The 19,105-nt window shown below is 52.4% G+C and overlaps 1 protein-coding gene across 11 annotated transcripts in view; it reads right to left on the bottom strand.

The window, feature by feature from the left end:
- Hdac4 (histone deacetylase 4) overlaps positions 1–19,105 on the bottom strand; it is a 256,470-nt gene that overhangs the window by 81,716 nt on the left and 155,649 nt on the right. For 9 of the 11 annotated variants that reach the window (XM_013508107.1, XM_013508109.1, XM_013508114.1 and 6 more), the window contains 2 exons: positions 11,316–11,560; positions 380–530 (listed from right to left, as the gene is read on the bottom strand). In XM_013508107.1, the coding sequence (XP_013363561.1) occupies positions 380–530; positions 11,316–11,560 (396 nt within the window). The remainder of the gene's footprint in view (positions 1–379; positions 531–11,315; positions 11,561–19,105) is intronic. The other 2 variants (XM_013508108.1, XM_013508112.1) reach the window with 1 other exon arrangement.

The raw sequence follows: 19,105 nt of genomic DNA, 5'->3' as shown, positions 1-19,105 counted from the left end.
AAAAGCGCTGGCTGTGCCCATGCTCTGGTGTTCATATGGAATTTGGCAGCTGCGGACAACAGAGCCAGGGACTGCTGCCTTAACTCCGCTGACTCGAGCCTTCAGCAGGGCTGAGGCTGCTGTGTGATGAGGAAATCCTCAGGGGCTGGGGAGGAGGGCCCGAGACAGTGACACAGAGGGCGCTCACACACTCCTGCCAGGGCAGGGCCCCAAAGAGTGGCTTCTGGGGAGCCAGCAGGGCCACAGGGGTGAGTGGCATGTGGAGGCCTCACCCTAGCTGCCGCCTCTCTCTGCCCACCTCCCCATCCCAGGCCAAGCTGTGTGCCACTGCTTGGCCCTCCCTGCCCACCCTCGCCCTCCAGGCCCGCTCCGCACTCACTCTCCTTGCCCTTCTCCTTGTTCTTGAGCTGCTGCAGCTTCTGCTCGCGGTGCTGCTTCTCCAGCTCCTGCTCCTGGCGGTGCCTCTCCAGCTTGCGCTGGTGCTCCAGCAGCTCCTGCTGGTGCTTGAGAGCCAGCATCTCCTGCTGCTGCTGTGGGCAGAGGGGACATGGATGTCAGAGCCTAGGGACCTGCCACACTGGAGCCAGCACCCACCCATCTGCCCTGGTGCTCTGCAGGCACGGCTAGGTCTCTCGGCCTGCATGTCTAAGGAGGCCCCAGAGCAGGAAGGAGAACACCTGAGGTGACATGTGCCCAACCCCTCTGTCATCAGATGAGAGTACAGAGGAGCAGCAGCTACTGTGCAGGGCGGGAGCCCTGAGCGGTGGGAACAGGGGTACCCACTCGGGATGAGCACTGGACATTTTCTTAGGATGTGGGACACCTGTCCCAAGACCCGCAAATCTATCTTAGGAGGTCTCCAAGTGCACAGTCCACAGAGGAAGTACCTGCACACACATCCCCCATGGCCCTCCTGTATGCAAGCAACCCAAGGGGACTGGGGACAAGTGTATTCTCATGAGAGAGGCTGCCCTGCCACAACACAACACTCAAACACCGATAAATCATCATCAGGCAAGCTCCACAGGGCCAGGGCTGGTATCAGGTGCGTAGATGAGGGCACGGAGGTGTGAGTACTGAGATAGTCTGTCAACCCCAACGTGTGATGCTGTTTCAAAAGGCAGCCGCTCCTGGTGACCAGACAGGACCCAGGAGGCGCCCCCCTGGCAACTGGGCCATGGCATGTAAGGCCTCCCCATGGAGAGTTGGCAGGTGGTGCAAAACTGTCTAAGTTTTGCACACCCACACCTGTTGTGTAGATATTACCTCTGATTGTCTCAAACACAACATGCTTGAAGACCCAAAAGTTTGAACTGTCATTATGACAAACATCATCAGGTTACAAAGGTAACAGAAAAACTCTTCCCGGTATTTACAATATACAGATAAACGAAACCCATAAATGGTTTGAAAAATTTATAAGAATATGATAAACAACCCACTAAAGAGGCAAACAAACAAGAATTCCCCAAAGTGGTCAAAATGAAATGGGAAAAATGTTCAGGCTCACTAGTCACCAAATCCACCATGCTGGGACATGAGGCAGAAAGCAATGCCACCCAGCTTTGCCCCAGTCCAGGATGTGGCTGCCCAGGGCCTCCACCACCTCCTTACAGGGGCTGGTTGCTCCACTCAGCTGGGTGCTGTCATTCTCCGGTGCTCACTGAGCTCACAGCAGTGATTCTCAGGGGGCTCTGCTGGCCTTGCTCCCTCGGGGACGGCAGAGGGCATGGCAGGGAGCAGTGGGCTGACCACAAGCCACAGGACTTTCTGTGGAGGAATCCAATGCACAAGCACCCTCCTCCTCCTTTCGAGCTAAGACTGGTGGCGGTGCACTCTTATAATACCAGCAGGGACGGGTGGACTCTAAGGTTCAGCCCAATCTGGACAACTCAGCAGCTCAGTAAGACCTTATCCCCCCCGCCCCCCAAAAAAGCCCCGGGTTCAAGCCCAGTACCACCACCAAAAAAAAGTCCTTTCAGTCAGTCACAAGTAGGGCACCAACCAAAAGTGGCCCAGAGAAGCGTGCGAACAGCGTCCCCGAGGGCTCCAATGAGTGCTTTACACTGAGAACTGCGTCCTCACAAAAGCGTCAGTAGGTGACTTACAAAGGAGGGAACTGAGGCACAGAGAGACAAAGTTCCTGTTGGTGAGAGTCTGGGCAGATGGACTGGCTGCAGAATGCGGCAAGAGAAGCAGGTGTGGTGAGCAGCCATCTGATCTGCGCACGAGTGTGCAACCTCGTACGCAGGAGTATAAGTGCACACGTGAGAAGTGTGTGTACAGACAGCTGTCGGGGCTGGTGTGCTGGCAGTGCACGTAAGTCCATGTGTGGTCTGTGCATGAGTGTGTGAAGGAGCTGCCCTCCTTGCTGGACCCTGGTCCTCACAGTGGCCTTTGGTGAGACCCACAGGGCCAACTATGCACCCAGGGACATCTCCTGGGTCTGAAGGGTCACCCTGGTAAGGGCCAAGCTGACCTTTGAGCTCTGTGCATCATGCCACACCTACCTGGCCAGACTCGGGCGGCTGGTGGTTGACCAGGGCCTGACCCAGGTGCTCAACATGCACCTCTCAACCCCACACTTCCGAGGGCCATGGCCTGGCCTGAACCATTCCGTGGCAGGAGGCCTGCAGGCAAATGAGGGGCCATCACTAGGGCACTGGTCAGCTTCCTGACCCCATGTCCACAGAGGCCCTTGGTTACCCAGCTTCCTCTGGTTAGAGATGTGAGACACCACTTACCCAGCACGTCTGTGGCTTCATAGACTTAAAGTTACAGGGTATCAACAATGAGAAGAAAAATGACAGTGACTGTGGGATTTTCTAAGGTAAACATTCTGCCAGCCCCAGAGTAAATCTTATAGCACAGGCATGAACACAGGTGTGAGAGCCAGAGAAATGACTTTTAGGGAAATAGAAGAAACCAGCAATAACAACAGATAAGCAAAATCAACACAACTGCCAAGGTAGCTGTGCAGTGCGGGGAAGGATGTGTGGGAATCCCAAGGCCACAGCACCTTCTATAGACAACTTGGGGTGAAGGCAGGACCCCCACCCCTAGCAGAGGCCCCGGCTCCAGCCTCCTCAGCCCTTGACCTGCAGAGGTAACCTCCTGGAATCACTGCCCCAGGGCTATGTAGTATCCTGGTGCCATACTGCACCGCACTGTACCACATGCGGTGGGAGCCCAGGGACAGGACCTGGCATGGGAGCCAGGAGGCAGCTGGACTGCAGCAGTGAGCCCATGTCCATCTAGAACTGGACCTGGTGCTCAATGCATTAAGTCTCACAACCTTGTACCACTAATAGTAACTTTCCTTGAAGACACTCAGGGAGTTTTTATGACATTATCTCAGTTACTTCTCAGAGGCCCAATTACCCTTCTTTGCCAGAACATAGTTTTTAATAGAGTGAGGAAAATAAACAAGCAGTCAGCCCTGGGTGTGGGGAAACATGCTGCTGACCAGTGGAAACATGCTATTTGGCCAGTTTTTGATGGAACATTTGGGACTAAACTGTCATCCTCTGTGGGTTCCAGGATCTGGAATCATTTCCATCCTTACTCACTAGATCAACTGGCTCAAATGAAAAAGACACCTTCATTTCAGCACACTGACAACCTCCCGTCTCCCTTCACCACATGACCAGTGGTGACCAGCACCCCTGGACCTCTCTTTTGCTGCTGCCACCTGAGGGTTCACAAGTGTCACAAAGACAAGCAGGTGCATCCTTCACATCAAGGTCCATGAGAGGAAGGTCTATACTGGAGGCTGCTGTCCAGAGCTGGAGTGCCAGTCTGTGCAGGCATGACTGCAGTGCCTGTGGACACTCCTAGGGGTGTGGATAAAGCACCACTGGGGTGCAGGGCAGGGCGATGATAGAGAGGTGGGAAGAGGCTGGGGAGGCTGCACAGTTGCTGTGGTGATGGGGCCTTCCGGGCCCCACCCATCTCCAAGGGTTCAAGTCCAGCTTTTAGCTTCACCTTGGTCTGCATGCTCGAGAAGATGGCACGTCTGCCCTTCCCCTCCATGCCAGGAGATTTGGGCCTCATTATCCCAGCACACAGCTCTCTCCATGAACCAAGCAGTGGCAGTGAGAGCCAGCCAGGAGCAGGCTGGACAAAGTCAGCTTGCAAGTCTCCCAGTCCCACAGCCCGGTTACTGCAGCGCACAAACTTCTATCTTTGGAAACAGACAGAAGCCCCTCCTGATCTGCAGAAACTGCAGCTAGAAAAGAGGGCAGTACCACGAACAGAGCAGGAAACATGAGGTCGAATCTCTCTCATAAGCCACAAGCACCCAGTGGCAAAGTGGGAGGATCGAGGGTGATGCGGCAGTGGCCATTGGGGCTCTTGGCAGCAGGTGGAGCTGTGCCAGTCATGGAGGGTTCAAACGTGGGATGGTTTAGCATGAGTTCTCTGAGCCCAGGCCCCAAGCAGGGAACAGGGGCCCTGCTGGCTTTGGCCTCAGCCATGACGTCCCTAGATGTCAGCATCAGGAGGCACTGAGGTGAGTCCTACAGTGTATTAACACCCGGCCTAGGTGACCAGCCTGGGCCACATCTCCTGGGACAGGTAATGAAGAGGGTACACATCACAGCCACAGCCAGGTTACCGTCACTGTAGCCCTCTCCATGGAAGGAAGAGAGACATAGGATCAACCATGCAGCTAGCACCACTCTTCTCTACATGCAGCATAGGAGACATACACACTGGCAGACACACACACACACACACACACACACACACACACACACACCCGCCCACCCTACCTACATCAAAAAAAGGACATGCAGATCAGAACCATGGCTCAATCAGTTTTACTTTTTCATGTTAGACCAGAAAGATCCTGTAGACTGGGGAAGGGAAGGAACATACTACTAGCAGCTTTAACATTTTGGGGGACATTTGGCAAGATGATTTAAAATGTGTAAAACCCATGCAATGTTTTCTGGGGAAGGAAATTATTCTCAGACAATTGGGTGGGTGGATCAAGAGCGACCCAAGGACAGTGGTGATAGTCAGGTCTGCAAGTGGGAGTCTTAGCTAGACAGCTGTGGGGCCACCAGAGCTCCATGGGGCAAGCACTAAGAAGATCCCTACCGCACCACTGCTCCTGCTATGTGGACAGGGAGGCTATGAGGGGTTTGGGCTCCCCCCCACAGGGTGCCAGGGTCATGAGATGCAGTACCAAGAGCCAGCTGCACCTTCCAGGCCTGGCCCACAGGGCCTAGCTGGGGGACAGGACCCTGCTTAAGATGGGTGGTCTGGGAAGTGCATACCTGGGGTGAAGATCCCCAAGCTTTGGCTTCCATGAAGAAGGTGTCATGACAGCAGATGCCTACAAGCAACTTTTATCAATGGACAAGGTGACTGCTCAGCCCATGGTTCCACCAGGAAGTGGAAGGAAGCTACAGAGCACTACATAGAACCAGAATCCCACACAGGAGCACACGGGGGCCACAGAGGCTCTCCAGCCCACTCTGCTTATCACCTCAGCAAGGTGAGGTGTCCTGAGACCTTACCTGTGCATATGATGTTGCTGCCCCATGCTTTCCATGGAGGTCTTAAGGCAGAAATGCAGGAAAGAAATTTCCAGGAGTAAACAGGGCCATGGACAGCCACCAGCCAACAGTGGACCCTGAGCCCACTCAGGAAAGAATGAGGTTCCCCAACCACATGGAGGTCCCAGAAGCCAAACTGGGCTTCTGTGATTGCTGGGGACATGGGCAGTTTGTGATTCCTACCATGCTTAGCACCCTGCCCAGGCCAGTGAGTCATGGTGACATAGCTCCCTGCTTATGGGAAACAGCAGCATGACCACCCCTTCTTTAGGAGACTGGTCATCTCTGTGTTCACATCAAATGACCAGTGACTCACTCAGAACCATCCTCAAGGTCCAAAGATGGACCAGGTCATGGTTCACGTCCTAAGCACTGCACCACTGCAGGGACCCTACTGTATTTTCTCCCCTTAGGTATCATTCAACACATGCACATGATATCTGCACAAAGACATACGGTCCTTCTTTGTGTTCATCTGAGTGTTGCATGCATGTATATAACATTGATTAACTACTAGGAACAAAGCTGGACTCAGAGGGTCGGTCCCCTATACCACCTGTGGCCAGTAAGGACAGTGACAGGGCAGCTCCATGGTGGACACTCCTCTCTCATATCTGTGCCCTTATGCTGCCTATGAAGAGGGCCCACAGGCAGACCGAGTGGCAGTGCCCCACCAGCTGGACACTGACACCTCATTCTAGGTACAATGCCATGGCATAAAGCCTTAGCACCCAAATGCTGGCGAGTTATCATTAAAGCCACTTTAAGAACAGCTGCTTGGACAAACCCAAATCCACTGATAACTACAAATGACACAAAAGAAAATATTACCCCAATGCTACTAGCCAAGAAAGCTGTTACAGTTTGAAGCATGCTTCTGCAATATCATACTGTGTAAACTGTGAATAGGCATCTGTAGATTTACAAAACTGAGATTTACAAACCTAAGCTAAGGAAACCTACTCTGATATTTTAATTTACAGTCTTGCTTACACTTCTCAGTACTATCACTCATACTTCAGAAAAGTGATTTTAGGGGTTTCACTGTATTGTGTCCTTTGGATAAACCACAATGAATTAGGAGACCACAACTAGTATGACCTCTGCCTCATCTTCCAACCCACACAATCAGGGCAAAAGAAGGGCTTTCAGGGAGATTGTACCTCAGCTGGTGGAAAGGACAGAAGTGTGTCTGAAGCAGCACTCTCCACAGAGACTCACCCATAGCTCTCATTGGCCACTTAGCCACAGGACATGCTACTGGCGAGGATCCCACACAGTGCAAGAGGCTGTTGTAGCTTTGTCAAGATCTTAACACGGTTATGGTAAGTTTTAGTTAATGCAACTAAATATAAAAAGGAGACAGTTTCAGATGACACTGTTAACCTACAGAATATGAAATAACCAATTAAAATCTATTAGGACTAGTAAGAAAATTCTATACATTGGCAGTTAACATGAAATAATGAAATCCAAGGCTCGTGTATACCTCAGCAGCGATCAAGGAAAAGAAAATGAAGAAACAAGTTCATCATAATAGAAGCAAAAACAAAAAACCTTAAATATAGTTAAATATGACATTTATGAGCATAGATGAAAAAATAAACACAAGCCTTTTTTCTCCTTAGGACAGAAGCAGCCTCAAATCAGACACTCACATCATGCTCCTGGGATAGAAATTCAGTACTGGGAGTGATTACCAATTGCAACTCCAATACATTTCCAGAACAGTTCCGGAGACTTCCTGAGCACAGTTCTAAGTTCGTCTGGAGGAGTGAGCAGGCAAGACAAGCTAAGGAAACCTAAGTGTAAGGGCCGGGGTGGGGACAGTGCCACATCAGGACACGGAGCACTGGAGACAGATGTAGCTGTATGAGGTGGCCCCACCAGGACACACAGAGGGCTTTGCTAGTCTGTTTAGAAAGGACATTTGGAGTTATGACTGAGAACAAGTGGACAGCTACTTTGCAACAAAACTAGCAGTCAAGTGAGGACAATAACAGACCTTGAAATAATGCCCTTTATTCCTAACTCCCGCATCAATGAAAAAAGAGCAGTACTAGGACAGAGTAAAGTGCAGAAAATGACAGTAAGTAGAAAAGCAGAAACAACTGCGACACGCCTGGAGAAGCAGCTAACCACCCTGGCTCTCGCGGAGGTGCAGGAAGTTGAGCAGGGCAGAAACGTCTGTGACATAGACACAGGCACTGGACAAGGCAAGTGCAACCAAGGACAGGAGGTCCAGGTGTGCCCTTGGCCATGCCCCCCAGGCTCAGGAGGGGCGTGGCCTCTGCTTGCACAAGACAGCCACTGGGCTGGCAAGGGCCGTGTGTACCCAGGAGAAGCCCCTGTCTCCAGCAGTCTGTGTTTCAAAGCAGCTTAGGTACTCTTCCTGGTGTCCTTTTAAAGGCCTCCACTGCTCCAGTGGCCCAAGCCACTGTGGTCCCCAGTGCAGGTGTCATCCAGATGGGGAGCCCTGGCTATTTCCTGACAGTCTGTCTTCGAGAACCAGCTGGTCATCACTCACTTTAGGCCAGCATGGGCCTCTCGGCTATGGGACTGGATCTGCATCAGGATCATAGGAAACCCAGTAAGTGGGGAAGGAGGAAGTCAGGAACACCAGGAAAACCCAGAGCTGCGTAAGAAAGGCCGCGTGACTATAAGGGATGCGGACAAACAATGACAGTGACTAAACAAGTTTTTCAGCCAAAGGACAGGTGAGGTACACCAAGGCCCCCAGAAATGCAGTGCACACTGGTGCCGGGGGACAGGGAGGCGCCGAGTCCTGCCAGGAAAAGAGAATGGCATGGGAATCCTCACTGAAGGCTGACCTCGGGCCTCAGGTCACAGCCAGGCCTGGGGAACTACTGTACAGCACTAACCCCACACTGATTTCCACTTGGAAACATTAAGCACACGTCTTTCTTTGATTTAAAACAAACAAACAAACAAACAAAACTTTCTTAAAAAGAACATAGCAAACTCCCAAAGTAGCAGCTCAAGGTGCCCTCTTCAGTCTTGTGGCCTGGAATGAAACAGCCGACGAGCCAAGCACAAGCCCCAGCACCGCGTCTCTGCCTCTGCCCCATCACACGCTCTTGGGATCAAGGCAAGAGCAGGGAAGAGTCCCGGAGAAGGACATGCATGATTCTGAGCGTTACAGCCATTACAAAGGGCCTTACTTATCCAAAATTAACAACTTCAGTTTTATTTTAAAAAGACTCCCATTCCAATTATAAAATTCCACTCAAGTTCACTGATGATTTAATGACACTAATTAGATTGTGTGTTCAAGAAGTCTGTCTGACAACACCCCTGCCAAACGCTGTGAACATGTGGTACAGCAAGAGAGTAAGCCATCAAAATAAAAGCCTGCTAATGCAATGATACAGTTATGTAGTTTAAGGCTTTTGTGATCCCCATTTTAATGAAAAAATAAACTATTAAAATGCAAAGTGAAATATAACACTCAGTTTTCTTTCTTGCTTCTGGAGCCTTGGCCCAGACAATGGGTCTAGAGCCAGTTTCTGGGGCCACAGGCGCCACTAGAAAGCCTAGCACCTGGGTGGGGTGAGCTGGGGGAGCCCTCCCTGGCACTGACCTGGTCAGAGCACCCCTTCCCCAAGCCCTGCTGCAAGGAGGCAGGATCAGGGAGGTGGGCACTGCACCTGGGAAACCCTGACCCGAGAGTCCTCATCTCCCTGCATCCTAGTGCTAGCCTGGATGACCCTCACAGGTGCAGGGTGTGTCTGCTTCTGAGCACCCCCTTTACAAAAGCTACCAATTCAACTGACATATAATGAGAACATAGAAACACTAGTCCTCTACTAGTCCTCTGCATCAGCAGCCTCCCCTCCAAGTTCCAGCTTGTCCTCAGTCACACATGGCTACCAGGCTCCCCTGCACAAATGCCCAAGGACAGTCCCAAGGGCAGGAAACAACAGGAACAATTCATCAGGGCAGGGCTTTGGCACTTCAGGCTCTGCTCTAGGTCTGCAGGGTAGCCCGAGTGTGCACAAACCCTGCTATGTCCTACAGCAGCCAGGACAATGGGGGGAAGAGGCCACCAGAGACCCAGCACAGCAGCCAGGCACACTGGTGTCAGGACATGTCAGGGAGAAACTAGAGAGCAGGAGAGCCCATGTTACCCCATGCTGCTGCTGAGGAAGGAGTTGTTACCAGGAGCCAAGGTATGCTTTTAGCCTGCTTCTAGGAGTCACAGAAATGTGAAGCGACAGCTCAAGGAGTAAATAAAACAGTGGCTGGGTAAGGTTTCCCTCCTCCTTTACCGAAAGACAGCACTAACCAGGGCCACCAAGTGGGCCATAGCCATAACCTGGAATGACCTGCTGACTGGTGCCTTCCAGCGGGCACACAGCAGCCTCCTGAGGCCCACTGAGAGTGCCTTGATCCCAGGACTGACAGCTGGGCTGAACGTGCTGCTGCAGCCGGGGCCCTTGAAAGGAATCAAGCCTGGCCTGTCTGAAGCACCAAGTGGCAGCTCTAGGCAAAGCCAAGGCTGTCTCATCAGCAGGTCCAGCCCCAAAGGTATCCTGTTCCAGTAGCAGAAGGCACACAGAAGCACAAAGGCCTAGGACAGACGCCCTGGGCTGCCTCTGAGGCACATATGTCCCTGGGTAGAGACTCAGAGCTGCTGCTGGGTCCATCCTCCAAGGCAGGCCAGGTTCTGACGCAGCAGCCCCAGCAGCCGCTGCTCAGCAGGCAGACAAACTCCTTGTTCAGGACCCAGCATGATGTATGAGCAGAACATGCAGCTCTCCAAATGCCAGAGCGCCCCTGGGGGCACCACCCTGTGGGAAGCACCGTATGGCTGAATACCATAGGCTCCAGCCCACACCACAGTGAGCTTGGAGACCAACCTCCAGCTGTGGCCAGCAGCCCCTTACATGAGCTGCCCTGCTGACACCAACTGCAACCTTCTGAGAGACCTTGAGTGAGGATCACCAGCCAGTTGCACCTGGACCCCAGGCCCACAGAAAGTGAAATGACACAGGGTGGCTGTCAAAGCTGCTAAGGGTCCGGGGAGCTTTGTGACACAGCAACAGAAAACTTATGAACCTGGTTTGGGTGGGGCTTCTTGCTTTGTTTAATGTGGCTACTAGAAAATTTAAAATCATCCCGCAGTTTTAATATAGCTGTATATGTTTCCACTGGACAGTGTTGCTCCACATGGTCCTCTTACAGTGAGAGCAGGTGAGGACCACTGGCTTGACTAGGGTATGACATAACTTTCCTATATGTCATTAATGTTTCCCTCAAACTTATTTTTTTAAAAAATGGGGTCAGATTAGGTATCTGTAGAGGTAAGGTTTTGGCTAAAAGCTTTTTCTTACTCTTTCTAAATAAAAGGAAAATAGTATCTTTTGCTAGTTATGAAAGGTCAGTGGGAAAAACCGAGAAAAACGAAAAGGACCCAGAAGAAAACCACAGAGCTAGAAACACCCCAGAGATGACCATAACTACAGTGGTGTTTCTTCCTGCTGGCAAGCACTCTACTCCTGCACACATTTTTAGAAGAAACCTTCCATACAATGACTTTAAAGTGCTGCTCATGACATCCTGCGTCCTCTACAACGTATGCAAGCCCCACTGGAGTTAGACATGCAGCCCGGGTCTTTGCACCAGCCTTAAGGTGAGGGCTACCTGGTCCACAGGTCCTGGTGCTCTATAGGGCAAGACTGACCCAGTGTAGGGGACCGTAGCTGCCCCAGAACAGCTGCAGGGCCTCACCTTTATGTGCTCATGCAGCTGGGCTTCATGCTGCCGGGACAGCTGCTCGTGCTGCCGCTGGAACTCGGCAATGAGGATCTGCCGCTGGATCTGCTGCTTCTGCTTCAGTGCCAGGAGCTCCTGCTGCAGCTGCTGCTCCCGGAGTGCTGGCTCAGCTACAGGCAGCGAGAACTGGTGGTCCAGGCGCAGGTCCATGGGCACTGCAGTTGGGGCCACCTGCAAGGGCAGTGCTGTGGCCACATCCACTGTGGAGAGAACACAGAAGACCTGGTCACCCCAGCAGCCAAGCAGCACCAGGACCCCTCCCACCCCCCACAACCCCCCTGACAACTGCCACAGGTGCCCACAGGCTGAAGAACATTTGAGGTCCCAGTGCGCCTGTTGGGCCTGGACCCAGCAGGTTCCAAGCGTAGGGCTAAGGGTCTCTAGTCCTCAAGCACAAGATCGCAGAAGCAGAGATCAGACAGACCATGAAACAGGCTTGTACAGATACCCCCCGCCTCCCCGCAAAGGACCCCATTACGGGCCCAAGGGCTGGCTGATGTCATGCTTATGAGTCAATAAAGAGAAAAATACAGCCAAGGCACTGGCTGGCCAAGGCAGGAGCTGCTTGTGGGCACGTGGATGGGCACTCCTCTTCTGCCCTTGCTCGCCTTCAGTGCACTGCAGAGTTGTGTGCGAGCCCCAAGAACACTGTGTGCCACAAAAGTGGTCCAGACAGTCGCTGGAGCAGAGAGCCTGTTTCCATGGCGAAATGAGTGCCCTCTTGGAAAATATGTTTACCCGACTGCAGCCAATAAAATGTGCTCCTGGCTTGTGGCACAGCGCATTTATCAAGGCTGGGCTTCAGCACTTCCGGTCTTACTCACATGCAAGCTAAGAAAGGCTACAAGCGACTCATGGGGAACATCACTGAACCATTCTCAGGCCTCACAAGTCAGTACCAAGGAGGAGAAAGGTAGGTTTCCAGTTGTGACCATCAGGTAGTAGCCACGCGTGTAAGCCTTCTCCACAGGCTGCTGGTGTGAGCAGCCGGAACTACGGGTTCTTGCTACAAGCCAGACAGCACCAGGCCCGGGCCACGCACACCATGCTGCACTTGCCAACAGGCAGCGAGGTGGACCTGATCCCTGGGTTGAGGTGAGAGGCCTGCAGGCTCTGCCCTCTGAAAGGACCCTGTGCCTACCCTGGGCATGCTTCTCCACCAGCCAGCAAGCACTCAAGCCAGGGCCAGGGGAGGTGGCAGGGGCCTTGCCCTCCAGGAGGGGCTCCAGACTAAGAGGCACAAACACAAACACTCAAGGTTAATGGCTCCTGTCTCCCCCGTTCCCAGCACTGCGCACGGATGAGGTGCCTCCCTGAGAGTGCCCACTGTGTGCCTTGGACCTGACCCAGCCCACGGCTTTCAAACCCCAGGCCCTGGAGAGCTTCAGGGCAGCTCCGGCCTCTGCCAGCTCCTTCAAAACTCAGTGCTTGCTTCACCCCGTGACCTCATAGCCCACGGGGCCCTGCAAAGAGTGCCTCCCCTCAGTCCAGAGCATTTCAGTGGCCAGTGCCCAGGCAGCAGGACCCCAGCCAGCTGGCTTCAATGCCCAAAGGGCTGGAGGCCAAGGTGTGGCCTTGCTTTCCGGAGGCAGAGAGTGACAGGCTGCTGTGGAGGAGACCAGGCTTTGGGGGCCCTGGGTCCTGACTGCAGGTGCTGCTCAGCTGCTGGGAGCTGCGTCAGTCACCTGAGTTCCCCCAGCTTTGGGGCCCACAGAGCCCAGGTGGAGGGCACTGCTGAAACATGGACAGGAGTTGCGAATTTTCCACTCTGCGGTGTCTGGAGCTATCTCTGACCTGGCCCTGCTGCCCTGCCAGGGCTTCCCTTGGGCTGAGCAGACAGAAGTCACAGAGCCAGAAGGAGCTGGAACCCAAGAGCACCTGGGTCTTAGGCCACAGGAACCAGTCAGGCCACTTCCCTGGAGGGTAAGAGGAGACCACACAGCCCAAAGGCAATGAGGAGCTTCTGGACATCTGAGAATGATACCCCAATGTATCACAGGCTTCTCCTCCTACTCAGCACTGGGTAGAAACCAGCTGGGGCTTCTCCTTTGCTTTCTCTCCAAATCTTTGGGGATGTGCAACCCCCAATGCTTAAATGGTCATTCATATCTAACTGGGTGTCACGCTTAACGTAACAGAAAGAATTGTCCACGTGCATTCAGTGGGCAAGACCTGCCCCACACTCACATGCGGGTAAAGACTGGCTTGTATGCATTTCTTCTCCGTCCTTTTTTGATCAACTTTATTATGAAATATAGCAAAATGGAGACGCTGTCAACAATGCCAGTTCTATAAAACATCAGTACAGGCATTGTTAATGACCTGCTTAATGACTGTTTGGATTTATGACCCACCGCTCAAATGTACAACCGTCTTCCTTTTGTGCAGTCCTGTACGTCTTGTTTCTAGAGCCTCAGAGTCTTTTTGTATACCATGCACCTTGCTTGTATATTGTGCTGTATAGCACATCACTGCAGTTTTATGTTCTGTTATACGTTACAGTACTGCATCTAAGAGTTATGCAAATAACAGCAGTCACCAAGTTGAAATTTCCTTGGACCATTTCTTTGTTCTGAATATTTTGAAGTATACTCTCTACAACTCTTTATTTAGCAACCAATTCATTGAACCGCACAGTTGTAGGAACGTCCCTTGGCAGCACTGTGGGAGGGCTCCTCCGCTGGTCAGCACACCAGTTATGTGCCCACGCCTGTAGCAGGAATGTCTGTACTTTCCCACATTTCCCTGATACCCTTTTAAGGAGTGAGATACTATGGTGGGCAGGGAGGAGAGCTGCCCGGTAACCCCAGCCAGGAGAAACGCAACAGGATAGCCTGGAAACTGCTCAGCACAGGCACACTAGAGGGTCGAGCGTGCCATCCTGCTGTCCCAGGTGTGACATGCCAGTCCCTGTCTATGAAAGCTTCTACCAATCCCCTCTCTGCAGCACTGCTGACTGATGGTAAGTTGCTCTCCTGCAACATGCTGGGCTGCTTGGCTACTTTCAGACCACTCAGGTTAGTCTGCCTCTGCTTTCCAGGATCACATTGCCTTTGCTCTTCTCACTTATACACACATCCATTCACTAATGGATTTTGCCTCCTGCCACTGTACCAAACGAGTCTACATTCATGGCGAGATGCTTACAAGGTCTCTCTGTCTTGTATTCTTCTTGTCTGATTAAGCAGTGATAGTTTGGCTTTTAAAAGCACAGAGAACTAATAAATAATCCCACTGCTTCACATTTTGTATGCTGTATCACTTCCTGGGCATCACGTCATTTGGCCTGAGGTGAGGGTTAAATGTGACCCATTTACAGAAATGCTACCATGACCTAAGATCTCACATAGTGGCAAGGCTACACCAAACATGCTAGGCACAAGACGACAGCCCACTGCACACACCTGCAGGCCATCCCCTTTCCACCTTTACAGAAGAGGGGAGGCCCTGTCAGAAGTGTCCAGTGCCTAGTAATGTGTTGGTCACACCTACTGCAGGTGTGGACATATGCCTGGTGTGCTGACCAGAGATACGAGCCTCCCACAGTGCTGTGGACCCTTCCAGGAGAAGAGCTAAGAGTGAGTGAGGTGTGGGGCTGAGAGCCTGCTGAGATGCGAGGAGGCCCCAGAGGACCCTCTCTGTGCCTACACCTGGCCTGCCCTTAGCTGTCTCTGTGCACCCGAATGGAAGAGCCGAAGTACACTGAGGCCACCATCAAGCTCCCTAAAGCGCTGTGTCCATGCTTACCAAGTGCCAGAAAGGGAAGTGAGCAGCGCCTTGATTTACCTTCCTGACGGCCCGCACAGAACTTCGCTTGCTGTGGGAGTTAGAAGTAGAGCCCTTCACTGCCTGCATCTCACATCCCGTAACTGGCCACTGGCTCCCCTATAAGACAGGCACCAAGAGCAGGATTCGAACCTGGACAGACAGGGAGACCCTTCCAGGCTCCTGGGCACTTGGCCTCCCATCCCCAGGACCAGCCGCAGGGCTAGGGGCCTGTGCCCACACAGAGCCTGGCCTACCCGCGCCAGCTGTGGAGACAGGAACCTTGGCCCCTACTCACTCACGTGAGCAGCACTGGCAGCTGTGTCAAAAGTGATTTATACTATTTCTGTATCCGAAGCCCTGGAAATGCCATCCTTCCCCACAGAAGCCACTGGTGCTTTGACCCAGAGCACCCCAAGGAAACAATGAAACCTTCTTTACTTAAAGAATGCAGCATCAAAACAAAAAGCCTGTATTTTCATGAATATTCGATGGTGGAATAGAAAACTGCTGTATAGGCCGTGCCTTGAGAAACATATTAATACAATCAGGCAGTGACGTCAGCAACAACACAAAGGCCACATTCAGCCTTCTGGGGAGAACTCGTCACTGGGAGCAAGCTCCCGATTAGACGGGGAGCTGAAGGCTTGCTGCTCTCTTCCCTTCAATACCCTATCACAAAGGAGGACACCGACTTCCCACTCCGTGAATTAGCTCCTCTCTTCCTGATGCCATCCCCTGCCACCATGTAGATGCAGAATAAAAGCAGCACTATTCTTCAAGAAATACGGCCAAAGTTGAGGGTCTTTTCAAGTAAAGAATGACTCATTCAAATCGAGGGAAAAATAATAGATATTTCAACTATGTAACCATCACTTCCTTCTGCTGACATTTTGCCTGTGTGAGGGTGAGGGGGGAGACTGAGGGAGGAAGGAGGGAGCACGGAAGAGGGAAGATGTTGGCAATGCAGAACTCAGGTAAAAGGGCTGGCGATATAGCTCAGGGGCACAAGCGCCTGCCTGGCAACTGCAAGGTCCTGAGTTTGATTCCCAGTACCAAAAAAAAAAAAAGAAAAAAAGAAAAACAAAAGAATTCAGGTAAAAATGCTCTCTTGTCCAGGAGTGTGCTGCCCATACTGAGGGATGCGTACATTAGAAGAACATCATGAAAGAGTGTGTTGTACCCTGTGATCATGGCAGCCCACTTGGGCCCAGCCTCTGACCTGGAAGTGCTTCCTCTGCCACTAACACTGAGGACAGGGTGCGCTGACACAGAGCAGTAAGGTGACAAAGACTTCTGAGGCAGGACAGCCCCCAGTCAGGTCTGCCTTCACCTCCTGGGACAGATGATAAGAGCTCCCTCTGGTCACAAGGGACTGTAGGAAACCAGGGCCAGCCCAGCTGGTGGGGCAGTCAAGGAGGCCTGAAGTAGATCCCGTGTAGATGGGATGCCCAGTAGGGGTGGTGGTGGTGGTAGGGGTGCTGTGCTACCCCTCTGCTCCTGCCTGCTCTGGGCCACTGCGGGACTCAGGAATGCTCAGCCCTCCAGGAATGTCCTCAGGGTAAGATGCAGCAGGGCAAGGAGCTGGGGTTGTGGGGGAACGGTGACAATGCGGTGAAGAGGTCAGGAACTAAGAAGGCCCAGGCAGGCTCACCTGGACCTTCCGGCTTCCAGTGAAGACAGCCGCACAGGTCAGCTCTAGACACACCTGCGTCTGGGCTGGACTGCCTGGTGAGTCCTGTGTCCTACATGCCGCAAACCCCTTCTTCTCCAGGACCCTTAGTCTCTTTCCTTCATCCCACACTGGTTCCTAGGCTGTTCTCTCCACTCTGGCCAACTGCACTTGGAAAAGGAGGACAAGGGTAAGCTCTGCCTGGCAGAAATGTGTTCTGTCCCCTCCCATGCTGCTCTGCCTCGGTACAGGATTCCAGCTTGGAGACTCTCTGTCGGAACACAAACAGGCTCCCAATACTGCCTGGAAAACGTGGAGCCACCCTGACTCTGGATCCTGCGAGGACCTGGCTGTCCTCTCTGGGTATCTGTGAAGCTGCTCCTTGGCCTCAGTGTCCTGGGATTTCAGCTGTGACTCTCATGTGGCCTCGCCTGTCCAGCTGTGAGCGTTCCCTTCCCTTCCGATACCCCAGTGAGGCGCTCCCTCTCTGCGCTACCACACTGGCAAGTCCCCTCTGATTTCTGAGCTGGAACTTTGTGTATGTGGGGGGCAGGCTGCCTGGTGCAATCCTCCAAGCTTCTTCTCCATCCTCTATTTTCCCTTCCTTTGTCTTACATTCAACATTTTACAAGATTTCAGTAAATGTGTATTTTCAACTTTTAGAGCTTTTTAAGATTGCTGCTGTCTTATTTTTAACTGACAATTGAAATGACCATAGGCAGCGGACAAGGCTCCAAAAACATTCTTGCTGTAGCCATTCTGCTCTGGGTTCCCAAGTGTCTCAGGGCCCAGCCAGAGTGGGGACAGTTATGACGACTCACTTTCAGTCTGCTCTTCATGCGTGGGAGCCCTGAGTTACAGCAAAGGCGTCAACCTACCAGGAGGAGCCGGAGAACAGCACTCTCCACGCTGCACTCCCCTGAGGGGACTGAGTGCAGCTGGCATCAGGCAGGAAGCTCCAGGCGTAGGGCCCATGGAACGGTCCTCCTCGTCTGCCTGTGTGGGCCCTGGGCAGTGAAGGTGAGCCCCTGGGGTCCACGGCACTCCTCAGGAACAGGGTCCCTTTGTTCTTGTTACGTACCCTGTCCTCGGCAGAAGCTCTTGGGCAGACAGTCACTGTGGTTGGGGCCTTGATGCTTCTGCTCCCCGCCACATGGTCGTGTGGCCACTGTGCCTTCCCCTTTTCCTCCCAAAGGAAATGGTCCATTGCAGCATCAACCCAAGACGCTCAGCTTTCTTGGGTCCACCAAATCCTCCGACATCCACACTGTGGGTGACGTGCCTCATCCGCCCCGCCACTTTCCTCGTGTGTGGCCTTTCTCCGGAATGTGTGTTTTTATCTTTTGTGGACAACATCAAAAGAATACATTGGCAGGGGAACTGTATGACAGACTTCTAGTTCCAACACCCTCCACACAGGCCCATTCCACGTCCTCTGTACGCCGACCCACTTGCTTCCTTCTAGATAGACAGACAGAAGCAAATCACAGGCATTCTAGTACTTCCTACAGAAACACTGCACAAGGATCTCTAAAACAGCGCTTAAACAGCACAAACATCAACATACCTAATCAATCAGCCAGAACGCCATATGCTATCTAACAACCAGGAAGAATCCTCCTTCAGATGGTCTCAAAAAAAATGGGTTTTAAATTCTGTTCAAATCAAGACCTCAAGAAGGTTCAGATATTGCAATCAGCTGAAATATCTCTTCAAGTCTTTCTCGTATATACCCCCAGTGGCAGCTGAAGAAACAGGGCCACCTGTTCTGTGGACCTGCTGGTACAGATGAATGAGGTACAGAGGAAGGAGGTCCCTGCCTCAGCTTTCTACAGATTGGGCAGGTTCGGATCTGATTCCACAGGAGGGCCTGGTGTGTGAGCAGCTAAACACACAGAAGTCCCTTAAATCCCTTGGATGGAGTTTGTCTAGGTCCACTCCTCTCTGCACTTGGCAACTATATTTACAGCGAGAAATGACCTACAATCAGTTTCACCAGAAAGGCAGCGTAAATGTTCATTCTCCTCCATTACTTGCCAGCTGCTGAAGATGATGTGTGGTCTCCCAGCACGCTCCACGCGAGCAACCGCAAGTGTGACGTTTTCTTCAGTTCCCTCAGAGTCTGTGTTCCTCACAGCTATTGCTCCTGCATGTATTGAACCTGTCCTTGACTCTGAGACCCCTGGAGTCGGCACGTGGCCCTTAACAGTCTTGGACAGCGGCCCCGCCCTGCTGAGACAAGGTGTTCCGGGGTCTTCCTGCACACTGCTAGGCCCCCGACGTGGGTCCCTTTAGAGGGAAACAGTAT

The sequence above is a fragment of the Chinchilla lanigera genome, unplaced genomic scaffold (genome assembly GCF_000276665.1).
Source record: "Chinchilla lanigera isolate Chin_1 unplaced genomic scaffold, ChiLan1.0 scaffold00141, whole genome shotgun sequence".
NCBI classification, from domain to species: domain Eukaryota; kingdom Metazoa; phylum Chordata; class Mammalia; order Rodentia; family Chinchillidae; genus Chinchilla; species Chinchilla lanigera.
The sequence above is the reverse complement of the archived record's forward strand: the minus strand, read 5'-3'. Positions and strand labels throughout refer to the sequence as shown.